Source organism: Tiliqua scincoides, chromosome 1, assembly GCF_035046505.1.
Source record: "Tiliqua scincoides isolate rTilSci1 chromosome 1, rTilSci1.hap2, whole genome shotgun sequence".
NCBI lineage: Eukaryota > Metazoa > Chordata > Lepidosauria > Squamata > Scincidae > Tiliqua > Tiliqua scincoides.
The window spans coordinates 70,261,488-70,276,611 of NC_089821.1; the positions used below are offsets into that span (position 1 = coordinate 70,261,488).

A 15,124-nucleotide genomic window follows, 5' to 3' on the forward strand; every position below is an offset into this window, starting at 1 on the left:
AGTGTGAGTTGACAAAGCTTACTGACCTGTGCAGTCCTATGCAGTTTACTCAAAAGTGAGTTAAGTGGGGCTTCCTCACAGGTAAGCGCGCATAGGAATGTAGGCCAAATCTGGTAACTCTCCTATGTGGCTCTACCCAACCCTGGTAATAGAAACTCCCATTTGATGCCTGAGAGTCAGAGTATCCTATGCCATGTCATGTTTTCAGATGCATATGGATGGGTTTCTAACCAATAAATGTATGTCTGATCACAGTCCATGAATCTGAGCATATTTTGTGTGTGTATGTATATGAATGTATTAATTGAACACAGTACATGAATTGATTATTCAGTTCAATTCATGAGTTGATGCTTGTATGTAACCTGTAGCCGAAGACCTCAGTTTTAGAAAAGGTTATAACAGACAAGTACTAAAGAGAGAAATTATTATTTCAACAATTTGTATATGTTTGTGTCTAAATGAGAAAGTGCAGGCTGCAGCAAAGTGACTTCAGGCCCACAGCCCCACCAGATTCTTATGGACAGATTCCATGACAGAACAGCAACAGAATAATCCTAAGGGCCTATGTTCACAGGCTACAGTTATGGGAGGTATAAATTAAGTTGTACTGTAGAGGTGACATCTTCTGTACAACTAAGAAAAAGTACAGAAGTTCTTCAGTCCTCTTTTATGTCTGGCCATTCAATGCACAGTCATAAGCCTCAGCAAAATTGGAAATAGGAGTGTGTGAGAATGTGCATATGTGCACATAGATCTCATCACACCAGCAAGTACTTACAGTTTGGCTCCACGGTGGGATAACCCAAGTGGTTCTGGATGGCCTCCCATAGATCATAGTCTTCAAAGTTGAGAGCAAACTCCTCAAAGTCCTCATAGAAAAATGAATTATGGACACGCATGGCTATCCCCACTTCTGAGCTGTCTCCTACCCCTGTCTCCTTCATTGCCTCCTCTTTGTCAGGAACAGCCATTGCTAGGACTTTTGGAAGGACAGAGGTCAAGGAGGGTACATGACAATCACAGCATAGGCAGAAAGCAGGACATAGGGAGCAGGTGCCTCTTCTGTTTGTTCAGGTAGCAAACAATCCAATAAAGTGCCAGGTCCAGTACCAAGGAATCCTTTCGATAGGATTTGAGAGAAAACGGCAGCATATGACATCTAGTGTAGAGACTGCCCCATTTCACTTGAAGTCCAAGGGTGCATATGTATCCTTGCACACTGGCACAGCTCAACAGGGAGCTTTCTGGAGGAGATCCAACACATGTGGCTGTAGGAATAGCTTCTTCTACATATGATACAGCTTTCTGTGCCCCCTCACATGCCTTTGGTGTCTCCACCCACTGAAGCCGGGAAAGCAGCTATTGACTTCTCTATGTCCTGGGGCCCACAGCTGGCTTTTCCATGACGTCTCTTCAGTGCTCTCACATAAAGAGAGCCAGCATGATGGGAATGGGAGGACAGGGCCCAGCCCATATACATAAAATGAGCCCCAGGTGCACTGAAACTTTTCAGCAATTGCAAATACAATACACCCTTGAGTAAAATCTAAATCTAGTGTGGCTATTCCCTTCAGAAGATAAATGCATAGTTCTCTCTGAGCATAAAGAGTAGCTGATAACCCTGAGCTAAGAGAGTATGGAGGACAAGGAATAGACCTGGAGACATAGCAGGGAAAAAACAGGATCTGATTGCCTATCTCAGAATTGAGCTCTATCCAGTTCATTGTGGGTGGATGCTGTCAGATCACATACAGGGAATAAAACTGAACTGAGTCCTGGGACAACAGAAAACCACATCTGTACTAAAGGTCACTGGCCAGATCTGGAATAACAAGGTAAATAAAAGATTCCCAAACTGTGGATCAGGACCCACTGGTGGGTCACAACCTGATTTTTGGTGGATTGTCAAAGGGGGATGGAAAGATCAGATAACTAATTGTTTCAAGCCCTGAGGCTATTTAAAAATCAGATACTGTAGCTGCTAATTACCCTGCAAAGAGCTGGGTTTCTGCAGTATACAAGAGAGCTGCTAACTGCCCTGCAAGGAGCTGAGCTCCTGCTGAAAAGTTTGGGAACCACTGAGGTAAGTATTTGAGGACTTTCCAGCAAAGTAGGAATGCTCAATGGAGTGGATTCTCGGTACAATTATGGGAGCTGAGGGTCTAGGTTTGAGCTAAACTGAAGAATGAATGTTCCATCTAGTTACTGAACATGCTATCAGATCCTTAGTGATTATGGTGGAGCTTTGTTAAGGTATTCTTAATGAAAATAACTCAGGAATTGCTGGCTATTGTTCTAGAGAAGGACATAGTGAACATTACTTGATTACTTCTTGTGGCCGACACCGCGGGAGGGATTGCATATTCTGCAGAAACCAAAGCTTGAAAGGGATTTTCCTCTTTTGGCTTTTTGCTGAGCACTGCTTCTTTTTCATGGAAGCAGGTGAGGACTCTTCACTAGTATGCTGGCCCAGTGCAGATACAGCACTGGCTTCCTGCAAACCAAGATTTGCAAATCAGGAGGCAGTCTCAGGTATCCACAGTTCTCCCCTCATCTTGCCTCTGGAGTAATCTGTGTTAACTATTGTTGCACGTTACATGTACACAGGTACAAACTGTGTTTCTCTCATAACCGGAGACTAAAACCATAATTTGAAACAAGTTTGCAAGCCATGGGTGACCAAAAGCCTGGTTTATACCTGCCATGATTTGTGCCCAATGCACATTAAATAATGGTTAATGCTTAGATGAGAGGAGAGATAAGAGCTCCAGCAGAAGGTGAAGAAGCTTACACATGATAAATCACATAATCTCATGAGCAGAAACTTAGGAGCCTGCCATTAGGCACCAGCACCACCTGTGTCAGACAAGGTTTGTCCTGCTGGGAGTCACAGACTCAGATGCCATAGCCTGAATTAAGATGACCCATGTTCACTACTTTCTTCACACCATCTATTTCAGTCTGCTTCCTCCCTTTTTGAGGGCCAAACCACATGTCATGTGAGGTTCCAACTCATTGTATGCAGAGAACAGAAATGTAGATGAAGGACTTATAAGGCAGTATTACAGGTTGAGAATCCTATGGTTTCCATATAACAACTATGCAACTGACAAAGAGAGCACACCAACCTGCTTTTCTATCTTCTTGTCCTTTTTCATACTATGTGGCACATATGAATGCTGTTAACATGGCATGATTTATATCTGAGGCTCTTATTTCTATACAGCCCTTATCATTCTCTGTCTTATTCAGGGCCCGATCCTACTGAGTATGCGCTGGGTCACTGCCGGCATACACTGTCACAAACATGCCACAAGACACGTCTGCAACTCCTACCGCTGGCTCAGCACTGGAGCTGGTCCAATGTGAGCCCGTGCTGGAACAGCACCAGTTGGAGGCAGGCAGCAGAGAGGTGAGTGTGGGCATGGGGGGAGGTGTTCTGGGGTGGGGGAAGGAATGGCAGGGGAGGGCGTGAGGCAGGAGGGTGGTGGGACTGGCCGGGCTCAGCTCCGCCAGATCCAGAACCCTGTGTCAGGCCTTGCAGCCCGACATGAGGCGTCTTAATTCTCCTCCGGCTAAACAGCTGACACAGAGTCGAGAAGCTCCATTGCAGGGATGTTTCCCTTACCAGGGAGGAAGGGGGCAAATATCCCTTTTTCTCAAGGAGCTGCTGCTGGCTGCCTGGTGTGCTCAGGTTGCTGCAGCAGCCTTTTTGGTGCCATGGCAGCCCCATATACCAGGCAGCTCAGGAATGGGCTGTCACTCTCCTTCCCAATAATTCTTTGCCAGTTTTACTATAGATTAAGCTTAGAGCAGTGTTTCTCAAACTGTGGGTCAGGACCCACTAGGTGGGTCGTGAGCCAATTTCAGGTGGGTCCCCATTCATTTTACTATTTAATTTTTAATATATTAGACTAGACCATGGTACGTGACTGCATTTGGGGAAATGTTACACATCTGTACTTTGAACAAGCTACTATGTACAGTGATGCCTCGCAAGAAGAATGCCTCGCGCAACGAAAAACTCGCAAGACGAAAGCGTTTTGTGATTTTTTTGGTTACTCACAAGATGAATTTTTCTATGGCCATGCTATGGATGAATTTTTTTGCATTTTTTTTGTTTTGGTTTGTTTTAAATCACGCTTCGCAAGACGAAAATTTCGCAATAAGAAACGACTTGCGGAACGAATTAATTTCGTCTTGCGAGGCACCACTGTATATTCTTTTAACAATGATAGTAAATGGGACTTACTCCTGGGTAAGTGTGGGTAAGATTGCAGCCTAGGATTGCTAAAAATGTCCCTGTTTGATTATGACTTCCGGTCATGACATCACTTCTGGTGGATCATGAGAGTCTCTTTCTTAAAAGTGGGTCCCCGTGCTAAATGTGTGAGAACCACTGGCTTAGGGGATTGAGGTTCTGTAAATATATATAGCAACATAACTGGAATATTTTTAACAGATCCTAAAGGATCCAGGGTTCAATGCATGCTGAGAAATGGGACAGAACTGGATATAGCTCACAAGAAATTGCTTAATGTGGCTGTTTTCTGACACAAGAATAGTCGCAAGTGGGCTTACTCTTTTGCTAAATTCAGTGATCTTTTGCTAAATTCAGGGACCATTTGGGGTCTGAGGCACTGCTGTGCATTTTTAGGCACAGTTACTATAACAGAAAAAGATTACCAGAGAAGGCATACATAAAAGTTTATGGAATCATGACTGGTGTGGACAGAGAAAACAGGGAAATTTTATTTTCTATAATCCTATGCATATTTACATAGAACAAGTCCCATAGAATTCAGACGGGCTTATTTCTGAATAAACTTGCATGGGATTAGATGATAAGTCTCCCAAAACAATAAAAAAGACAGAATTATTGACCAAAATAGATAAGCAATGAGTAAACACAATGGATAAACACAAGGAACCAGTTCTTCACATCATGCATAATTAGTCTATGGAAGCCATCAACAGAAGATGTTATAATAGACATCATAAATAGATCAGTCAAAATGCATGGAGGACAGGTCTACAAATAGCTTTGTACCATGACGGCCAAAATTGCAACCTCTACTTTTAGAATCACTATCCCTCTAAATACCAAACATACTAAGGATTAACAGGATATATAGTAGATAACTTTCTCATTCAACCATCTAACTGCTCACTTTTAGTTCAAAAGTATTGTTCTGGAACAACATCAATTTTTATGCTTTTATGAACCTCTCATTCAGAGTGCTGCATTGGGGGAGTCATGACAGACATATCACCACTATTACCAGGAATACAGGCAGGGGCCCAATATGAATCTCACTTTTCATGTCATCAAGGTCAGCAGAAGCCAGCATTTGAGCCTCAGCTTCATCTGTGGGAATCCGCTGGTAGGTGGCACTCTCCATGGCGGTCATGCTGCCAATACACACCCTCTCCTTCAGGTCATAGTTTGCCCGCTGCCCACTTGGCACCTGACTCCAAGGTTTACGTTTCTCCCATCCTCGTGTTATATGATCCCTGCACCCAGGAAAGCTGTGGAGACAAGCAACAGAGAGTGCAATGTGAGCACATGGGGGCAATGGCAAGAGAGAACCTATCCCTAGCAGGGAAGCATATACTGCCTTGTTTAAAGATGAACAAGATTGATAAGTTGCAGGTGCTTTTATTTCTCTTTCCTTTCTCAATTATTCTGGAATGAAGGGACAAACTGGGGGGGGGGGTTCCAAACAGCCTTAGGAGAAGCAGGCTGTTTCTTCACTGAAAGAATGAAACCTCTCTAGGGTGGCTTCAGGAGCGAGCTAGTTTAGGCACTTTTCAAGCTCCCATCTCATTCCTCAGCCTCCAGAAGAATCTCTTTGGCTTGAACTGGTTACATGTAACCAACTTGCTTTCTCTACAAGGACAAGGAAGGAGGCAAGGACCCACAGCATCTCACCTAAGGCCAGATCATGAAAAAGACCAACCACCTTACCTCCTTGTAGAGGGAGGTCCCTTTTCTGGCAGCAGATCAGAGAGACATGGGAGTGGAGAGAGGTGACTGCATTCCTCTGGCACATGAAATGTCAACGTGCATGGACTGCCACAAGCTTCCTCCTCCTCCTCCTCACCACTCCCAATGGTGAACTGTAGAGAAGCAAAGCAAAGAGTCAAACTGCCATAGCTTTGAGAAAACTTGGGAAATGCTGCTCCCATTGCCCTGGGTATGGCTGATTAAAACAAGGAACACTATGAGCTATTGGGTTTGAAATACCCAATATTTTCCAACTGCTACATACTAGCCAATTGGTTTGTACTATATGGGAATATATAAACCCTTTCCCCCCTACTGCTCATTAACAGGTAGAGTATGCATATACACACTAACAGCCCAATCCTAACCTGTGCTGGAACAGGCAGGCCAACTGGCCTGCACTGTATCCAGTGCAGGGTTGGAAGTGAATGGAGCACAATTCAGAGTAAGGGGACTTATGTCCTGTTACCTCAAGTAATGCCCCAGCCACTGCAATGGGGCTACTCAGATCTGCGCCAGCAAAATCGTTGGCGCAGATCTGAGCAGTCTAGTATAATGCCAGGCTGCTTGGGAGGGGGTTAGGATCTGGCCTAAGTGCTGGAGGCGAGTCCCACCACACTCCCAGGCCTGGTCCTCCCACTGGCCTCCTGAAACAGCCTCATAATGTCTTCCCCCTGCCCACCCCAACCCCCTGTGCTGGCCATCCTCAACCAATGCAACCTTACCTTTCCACAGTGCTGTAGAGGCTGGATCTGGCCTCCTTGTGCCGGCCCATGTCCTTGTGCCAACACCACTGACTCCCAAATCATTGTAGACATGCCTTATGGCATCTTTGTCCTGGGCTGGCACAAGGGATTTGCACTGGCCAAAGAACGCTGTGGATTGTGCTCTAAGCCTATACTGCCTCCTGACCCACTGAGCATTGCCCCTCCACCTTGTTTGTACTGTTCCGAATTCTTATTCATGTACATCCAAGCTTATGGCTTCTGTTTGCTGTGTAGGTAAGAGGTCTCTCACCTCAACACTTCCTTCTGCCAGCCCTGCCTTTAGTTTGCCATGGGAGTCCCCCTGTGGAAAGATTTCAAGGTCAGATTCTGCAGAGGCCTCTTTCTCTAGAACGTCCTCTCCTTCAGATTCTGCTTCATCCTCATCCTCTTCTTCTTCTTCTTCTTCCTCCACCTCCTGGATGGTGGGAGTGACATTGGAGGGAGGGACAGAGGTTTTCTTTGGCTTTCTCTTTTTCTTCTTCTTCTTTCCAGAGCTAGGAAGCCTCTTCTGGGACTTGTGAGGGGGAGGCAGATGGGTGGAGAGAGGGTGATGGATATGGTGGGATGTCTGACGATGGACTGTGAAAGAGAAAGAGAAGGATGAATGTATCATGGAGACAAGGCAGGAAGGCATCCTACAGGGTACAACCAACAGGGGCAGAAGGAAGGGAAAAGAGAAATCCACACACACCTCTAATTAAGCAAAAAATAAGATTTTTCTTGCCCTGCTAACATTCCCACTGCAACATACCAGAGGAAGGTACCTCCCCCAGCAATATCTTCTCAGTCACAAGGGAAAGAGATCACATCATCATCTGATTTACTTGGCTTGGAGCTTTCTGAGATCAGTCTAGCAACCCCTGACATAGCATAGAAATATCTCAAGTTGCATGTTTCATCAGATATCTGCTTGGAAACCAGCTCTCCTTGCCTATGAGAGTGTCTTCACATTTCCCTTCAATAAAGAGTTTAGGGAAGGAGGTTTCAGTCAGTGAATTTTCTTTTATTATACCTATTAAAGTATTTTTAAAGTAAATATTATTCAGAGACAGATTAGGTCTCTTCAATCTTTAATATGGAAAGTGCTTTAAAAATTAAATCAGAACAAGAGTTTGTTCTGTTTTGTCTGCATTGGGCATTTGCTTCCAAAGCGAACCAAATCAACTTTAAGAGACCATTGTCTTGCTAAACTTTATAACTCGCACTCATCTATTAAACACCCCTGGTACTATTTTGTCACATACAGAAGAAAGCTGCCTCATTTAAACCACAGAATTCTGGGATAGGCATGATGAAAAGAAGAGCAGAATCGGAGTCAGTCTTACCATTACATGACTATAGGTGGCAGCCTAATGCAGTGCGTTTGTTGGAGCAACAGACAAATATGATACAAGGTGGCAAAAAGTGTAAGTCCAGCAATAGGAGAGGGAGACAGAAAAAGAGTACAGAGGCACTAGAGTGCCTCAGAAAAAGTGTACTCAGAGTGTACAGAGTACACACAGTGTACAGAGAATGTACAGAGTGTACTCAGAAAAAGAGTACAGTAGCCAGGTGTGAGCCATGGTTGAGTGACTTTTCCCATGGGAAAAGACTGATAAGAAAAAAGTAGGGAGAGCTATGCACCCTCTCCTCTCTCTCCACCATTGTTCCAATCAAATCTGCATCTTTGTAGGCATGAGACATTGCATCCCATTAGGACCCAGAGGCTACAGCTTCCTAGTACAGAGAAGAGGTAGGGATCCAGCTCAGCTGGCTTGGGAAGCAATGAAGCCCTCACCAAAACCAAGCAGGATGCATGAGGAATGGCTGCTAGTCTCAGGAGTCCCAAGATTTAGTTTAGAGAAGGGGGGGAGCGCAAATTTAACATTTTATCTAGGTACAAGCTTTTCTAAGTATCTAACAAGCTTGTCTAAGTGCAAGCTATATGTTACACACAAATTCATATAATGAAGTCACATTGCTATCTGTGAAAATAACACTGGAAGGCTTAACATTCATGGTGGGGAGGGACTGCTTCACTTTCACCCATAGGCTTTTTCTTTGCAACTAAAACTGCGTTCACCAGCTACTGTTCCCCCATGGGAAAGGACTGAATCAGTGGCATACCTGGAGGGGCAAGGGGTGCAAATGCCCCAGGTGCCAGGAAGTTAGGTTGACTGATAAAAAAAAGACTGGTAAAGAGTGAGCTATGTGCCCTCTACTCTTGTCACCATTGTTCCAATCAAATCTGCAGCCTTCTAGGCACAAGCCATTCCTTTATTAATACAGGAATTTTTGTATCATGTTTGTGAAAGAAAAATGTTGATTGCTCTTGAACTTGGGCTCAGCTGTGAATTTGCCTGTGCCCTCAGTGAAGTGCCATGCTACCAGATGTACTTGTCCATTGTCAATACACCTTGCAGGATATGTCCAGTTACCCTGGCTGGTGCCACAAGCAAGTTCTGACCATGACAGTGAAAGCGGTCACAGTAGTGAGCACCACTTTGTAATATCAAATATGCAGGGAAAAAATTCAGGAATGTCAAGGAAAATCCAAAAGGCAGTGGTAGCTAGTTCTTTTCAAAAGAAATTGTGCTCTATTTAGGGGTGATCCAGTGTTTGTGTTTGGGGAGGCATGAGCACTCCCTTGGCTCCAGAGCCCAGGTCAACCAGGGGTAGACCTGGGCACCTAGTTGAGCTTATGGCCTCTGTGGCATTTTCCTGGATGGGTAGATCTGGGCTCCCAGTTGAGCTTATGGCCTCCGTGGCCATTTGCTGAGGAGTAAACCTGGGCTCCCGTCTAAATTTGGAACCTAAATCTACCTGCTCAGTAGACCTGGGCTCCTGGTTAAGCTTATGGCTTCCATGGACATTTGCTGGGTAGGTAGACCTAGGCTCCCGTCTGGATTTGGAACCCAGATCTACCTGCTCAATAGACCTGGGCTCCCAATTGAGCTTATGTCCATGGCTGTTTGCTGGACTGGTAGACCTGGGCTCCCATTCCAACTCAGCTCTGTTGGCCACCAATGTTATCATATCAAGGAATGGGCTCCAGATATTCTCAAATATGTTCAAGTGCAACTGACACCAATATGCCATTCACTCATAAACCAATAAGTGCAATATATCATCTATCCATTGGGTTAAAGCTTAATCTTTATTTGAATGGAATGTTCACACTGCTAAATGATCTGCTGCTATATCTAGGTTCCAGATTGTGCCCACAAAGTAAATTGCAAGGTGGGAAATTGAAGGTGTGGGAAAGTGATGTGTCCAAGGCCACACAATGAGCCCAGGAAAGAGATTGGGTTTGAACCTAGCCTTCTCAACTGGAAGCTCAAATCCCTTGCCTCAGACGGGTACATATCCTTCACTATTTGAAACTGAATCCATAGTCCCCTTTACCTCCAGGCCCCAGCAGAAGTAAAGTGTCATAACATTTGCAGTCTCCTAAACCCTGTCAAACAGAGTCCGTAATTAACTTGACATGGATCTTGCTGAATAACTGGTTCAGATGGGGTGCAGGCCTGTATATACAGACTCTCAAGAGACCATATTCAAATTAGAGAACCACACTACTCCCACCACATATCTTGCAGAGCAAATAATTCCACCTAACTCCTGTGAACAAGTTAAATAACATGCTAGAGAGGATGCGTCCTTCATTCTCCTTAACTAAAAAGTCCAGCTTAGGAAAGGATTCCTTCATAGTCTTCAGCATGGTAATGAATCAAAGTCTGAACAGAAGTGAAGCCATCCACTAAAAACTGGCAAAAAGAAGAAGGGAGAAAATGCATCTTGCTCTGGCTAATTCAAAGATTCATAAAGACCAGGGGTGCCCAAACCCCGGCCCTGGGGCCACTTGCGGCCCTCGAGGCCTCTCAATGCGGCCCTTAGGGAGCCCCCAGTCTCCAATGAGCCTCTGGCCCTCCGGAGATTTCTAGGAGCCCACACTGGGCCGACGCAACTGCTCTCAGCATGAGGGTGACTGTTTGACCTCTTGCGTGAGCTGTGGGATGAGGGCTCCCTCCATTGCTTGCTGTTTCACATCTGTGATGCAGTAGCGGCAGCAAAGGAAAGGCCAGCCTTGCTTTGTGCAAGGCCTTTTATAGGCCTTGAGCTATTGCAAGACCTTCATTCATTCGTATAAGTTCATCTTTAATATATTCATTTATGTAAACTTATGTAAATTTATTCAAATTTTAAATGTAAATTAATTCTTTTTTTTTTGCCCGGCCCCCAAAACAGTGTCAGAGAGACGATGTGGCCCTCCTGCCAAAAACTTTGGACACCCCTAATAAAGACTATGAGGCACAAAAAATGAGAACTAGCCTCCTGCCTCAAAGTCAGAGGCATACATACATCAGCTGTATAGCAGGCTTTTAGACCACAATGTTGCTATGGGCAAAAAGCAGAGACCCCCCCCCCCCATCCTGATCCCAATGGTAAAAGTAGCTTCTCCTATGGCAAACATAGTGGTTTAGAAAGTCAGGAAATATGTCAAGGCAGAAAATGAGTAATGATCAATATTAACCGAATTCACTTGAAAGAAAAAAAAATCAGAATCCAATGGAATCATTTTGAAGTTAAATTCCCATCCCCAGAGTCACCAACCCATTTCAATGAATTGTGGAAGAAATATGAGCACCTCCTTAATTATCCTATTGAAATCAATGGGATTTAAAAGCGCTCAGATTTGGCTGGATCATGGTGCACATGACAAGTTAAGTTTGCACTGCTATCATTCTATTTCTGTTAACCAAATTTCTGCCATGTATGGAAGGTAAACTGTCATCTCACAATTTCCTGCAATTTAGTAGGTATGCGCCTGCCAAGGAACACGTCCATTTCAACAGCCAATTAATCTCTCTTCCTGCTATCAAGATCTCTGTTCAACACTATAAAGTGCTTGTTATTTGCCAGCAAATAGGCTTTTCAAGTTTTCCTTATTCTTGTGTTCCTGCCAGAGTACTTTAAATCATGGAGAACACAAGCAACAAACTCCATTAGTTCTCCCTTGGCTACCCTCCTTGGCTGGGCCAAACTAGATGTAATGTCAGGAAACCCATGATGGGATCTCTTATGGTTCTTTTAACTGACAAATGCAGTCATGATGGGGCCTGATTTGGATCAGTACCACAGTGCCTCTTGGTGGTGGTGTTAACCCTTTCCCCTTGTCATTTTCCTGGTTTAAATAACGCACATCTACAAAATTGCTATTTGCACTGTAGGGGAAAAGGATAGTTACCATATAAAGGTTTACTTTTACACGAAGTGCCTCCAGGCAAGAGATTTGTTACAATCTTATGTTTGTTCTTTGACTATTAGCAGGAATGCCTTTTAATGCATTTGATCTTGGAGACAACCGTGAATATTGTTACAGTATATTGTTTGGTATTTATTGTTCCACTGGAGGAACTTAGTTCCCATGTGGTCTGCACAGGAACTACAATACGACTGGTTGAGAATCACCTGGGCTTGATGTTGGTCATACTGAATTGCTGGTTTTGTGATTTGGGAGTGTCCTATGTTACAGGATTGTCAAACATAAGGCCCATAACCCTTTTTAAAAGGCTATGGGGCCAATATTTTGGCAAAAATGGAGGAAGTCTGGCAGTAGGAATTGTGGATTTCATTAACCTTTCCCTACATAATTTGAAGACTGGTGACATGCTGCTATAACTGGATACTGCCAATCTGACATTGAGCAAGTCTATTTATTTTTTGCAACTGAGAAAGTAATTAAGCCTGGAAATTGACATAAAATTGTAGTAATTACTATGCTTAATTTAAGAGAGCAAATTGTCTCAAATGAAAGTGTTGATTCTTTTCTTTTAGGGATTAAACTCCTGGATCCCTCTGTTCTCTAAAATAAATACAGTATTTCTTTTGGTTAAGAATATCTAAGTTCTGCTCTAGACTTATTTGGTAATATGTTTATCTTATTTACATGTGCCTCTGCTTCTGTAAAGTGGCTGAGTGTTTAATACAGTTATTAGATTAATGGATGGTTAAGACCCCCATGTTAAAGTAGAAAAAGTGCTTTGAGTTCATGTCTGCTCCAGACTACGGTATGTTTTGATGTTTGTTCGATTGCCTGGGCTAAAGGATCTGATGAGTTTAGGTAGTATTTTATTTTGAACATAGCAGTGGTTCTCAAACTTTTTAGCACCCTGACCTACTTTTTAAAACCTTGAACCATTTCTCATAATGAGGCAGTCCTAATGAATAGCCTCAAGGCTTGAGGGCTTTCCTTATGTGACCTAACCTTCACCTGCCTCCACTACCTGACAGAAAAAAACACTCCAGAAAAAAAAAAGCTCAAACATTATCTCCCTATATTTACATTAGCTTGCAAACTGCAGGAGCTCAGCTCTTTGCAGGGCAGTCAGCAGCTATCTGATTTTTAATAGCCTCAGGGCTTCAAGCAATTAATAATCTGACCTTTCCATCACCTGTGTTTTCATTGGAGGCTCTGCAGGACCCACGAGAAATTGGGTCCTGACCCACCAAGTGGGTCCTGATCCACAGTTTCAGAAATGATGGAATATAGCATTAAAACAGAATAGTTACTGTATTTTCCTTTCCAACCCAACTGTCCTTGAATTGAAGTGCTGTAATCATTTCACTAACACACATGGTTTCCATGACAATCTATGTGTAAGGTTGTTACTTCTCACAAAGGAAAAAGTAGCCATTGCATATTTTCTATAAGTAAATTTAATTGTATGGTATTTTCAAATTAGAAATTACCCATTGTTTAAGAGAACTATGCTAAAAATATCACTTGGGAAGGAGTCTGATCTGTCAAGGCAAGTACTATATCTACTCTTTTTGCTCACCATTTAGTGACTAGACTAGTCACTATCTTGTCCAATGTGCAATGATCTACATTCCAGAACTTCAACCCTGAGAGCTCTTCAGCAGGTCTGCTTTGAACCCAATTTTGTGATGTGTGAAGTAACAATGACTCTGACTTCCAAAAGGAGACACTTTTACCAATAAAGCAGCTTCTGACTAGAAGCAAATTAGGGAATAGTTCCCCTGTCTTGACATTGAACATTCATTTGGCTCAGGAACTGAAGGCACAGAGGGACACAAACCCATAAATGTACTATGACATCACAAACAGCATAGAGAGGAGGACAAAAGAATCAGAAAATGTGACCACAAAAGAGTGATTCAGTAATTGCATTTGCTGCTACTTTCTTCTGTGAAATGACCCAAGCAACCATAAAAATTACTAATGTCAAACTAATGTCAAAATGTCAAACTAATGTCAAACACCTTCTTGAGAAGAGCTTTCTGAAACTTAACAATTGTGTGTGCGCCCCTTCAGCATCAAAACGGATAGGAAGGTAACAAGTTAGCATGTGTAAGGGCCATTGCATATAAGCAGATCCCTATAGCTACATAGCCAGAGGTGTCTGTGTGTAGAGTTTGTGTTTGGAAATGCAAAACCGTTAACCCAATAGGCTCCAACGAAGGTGTAACAGCCCAATCCTATCCCTCGCCACTCCATTGCATGCAGCCATGTCAGTGAAGTATGTGCTGCATGCTATGGAGGGGATAATCAGATGGCCAGTAAGAGGTAAGTAAAAAACTTTTTTTAACTCCCAGTAGGCCAATTATGGGTCTTCTATGGGTCCTATGGCTCCTATGAGAACCTATGGGTCTCCTCGGACCCCGACAGTTTTTTTTCAGGCATAAGTCTGAGGAAAGAAAGGGGAAGGGGCAGGTTGGAAAACTGGGATAGAATCTTGCGTGTGCTTTTGCTACTGAGATGCACCTCTTCCAGCTCCCTGACCCAAACCGCCCTCTCTGCCACCTTACTTGGGCCAGTGGAGAATTCAGGAAGTTCTGGTGAGTGTGCTGTCATTTACGCCAGGGGGGTCCTTTATGTGCAGTGGCAGCATTTGTGCCATTATAAGGCTATTTATAACAGTGAATCAAAAGATCTGCTGTTGTAAATGACCCAGAGGATTGGGCTGTAAGTAGAATTAATTTTGCTGCCACCCAAAAATACGTAATTGGAGAGAAATGAGAAAAGCATGTATGGATGTAGAAATGTAGCAATATATTTGGGGCTACATCACAAAGAGACATCTGAAAAATACAGTGAACATATCTTTGGCGATAGCTTTGAAGACACACTCAAGGCGCAATCCTGAGTGGTAGATGGGCCAAAACAAGTCCCTTGCACTGGCCCATCATTGTTGCAAAAGTGCCATTGTCAGGGTTAGGACATAACCCAAGTGAAATTTGCAGGCCTGAATAAGGTAAGGCCAAATGTATGTGAAGTGCTGAGTCATCAAGACTCAGGTGTAAAGAGAACTAACTGATGCAATCAAAGAGATGAGTCATCATG

At 43.5% G+C, this 15,124-nt stretch overlaps 1 protein-coding gene across 3 annotated transcripts in view; it reads right to left on the reverse strand.

Annotated features, from left to right (window-relative positions):
* SLC4A3 (solute carrier family 4 member 3) overlaps nt 1–15,124 on the reverse strand; it is a 61,684-nt gene that overhangs the window by 32,483 nt on the left and 14,077 nt on the right. For all 3 annotated transcript variants that reach the window (XM_066611557.1, XM_066611555.1, XM_066611556.1), the window contains 3 exons: nt 7,028–7,356; nt 5,972–6,123; nt 5,321–5,532 (listed from right to left, as the gene is read on the reverse strand). In XM_066611557.1, the coding sequence (XP_066467654.1) occupies nt 5,321–5,532; nt 5,972–6,123; nt 7,028–7,356 (693 nt within the window). The remainder of the gene's footprint in view (nt 1–5,320; nt 5,533–5,971; nt 6,124–7,027; nt 7,357–15,124) is intronic.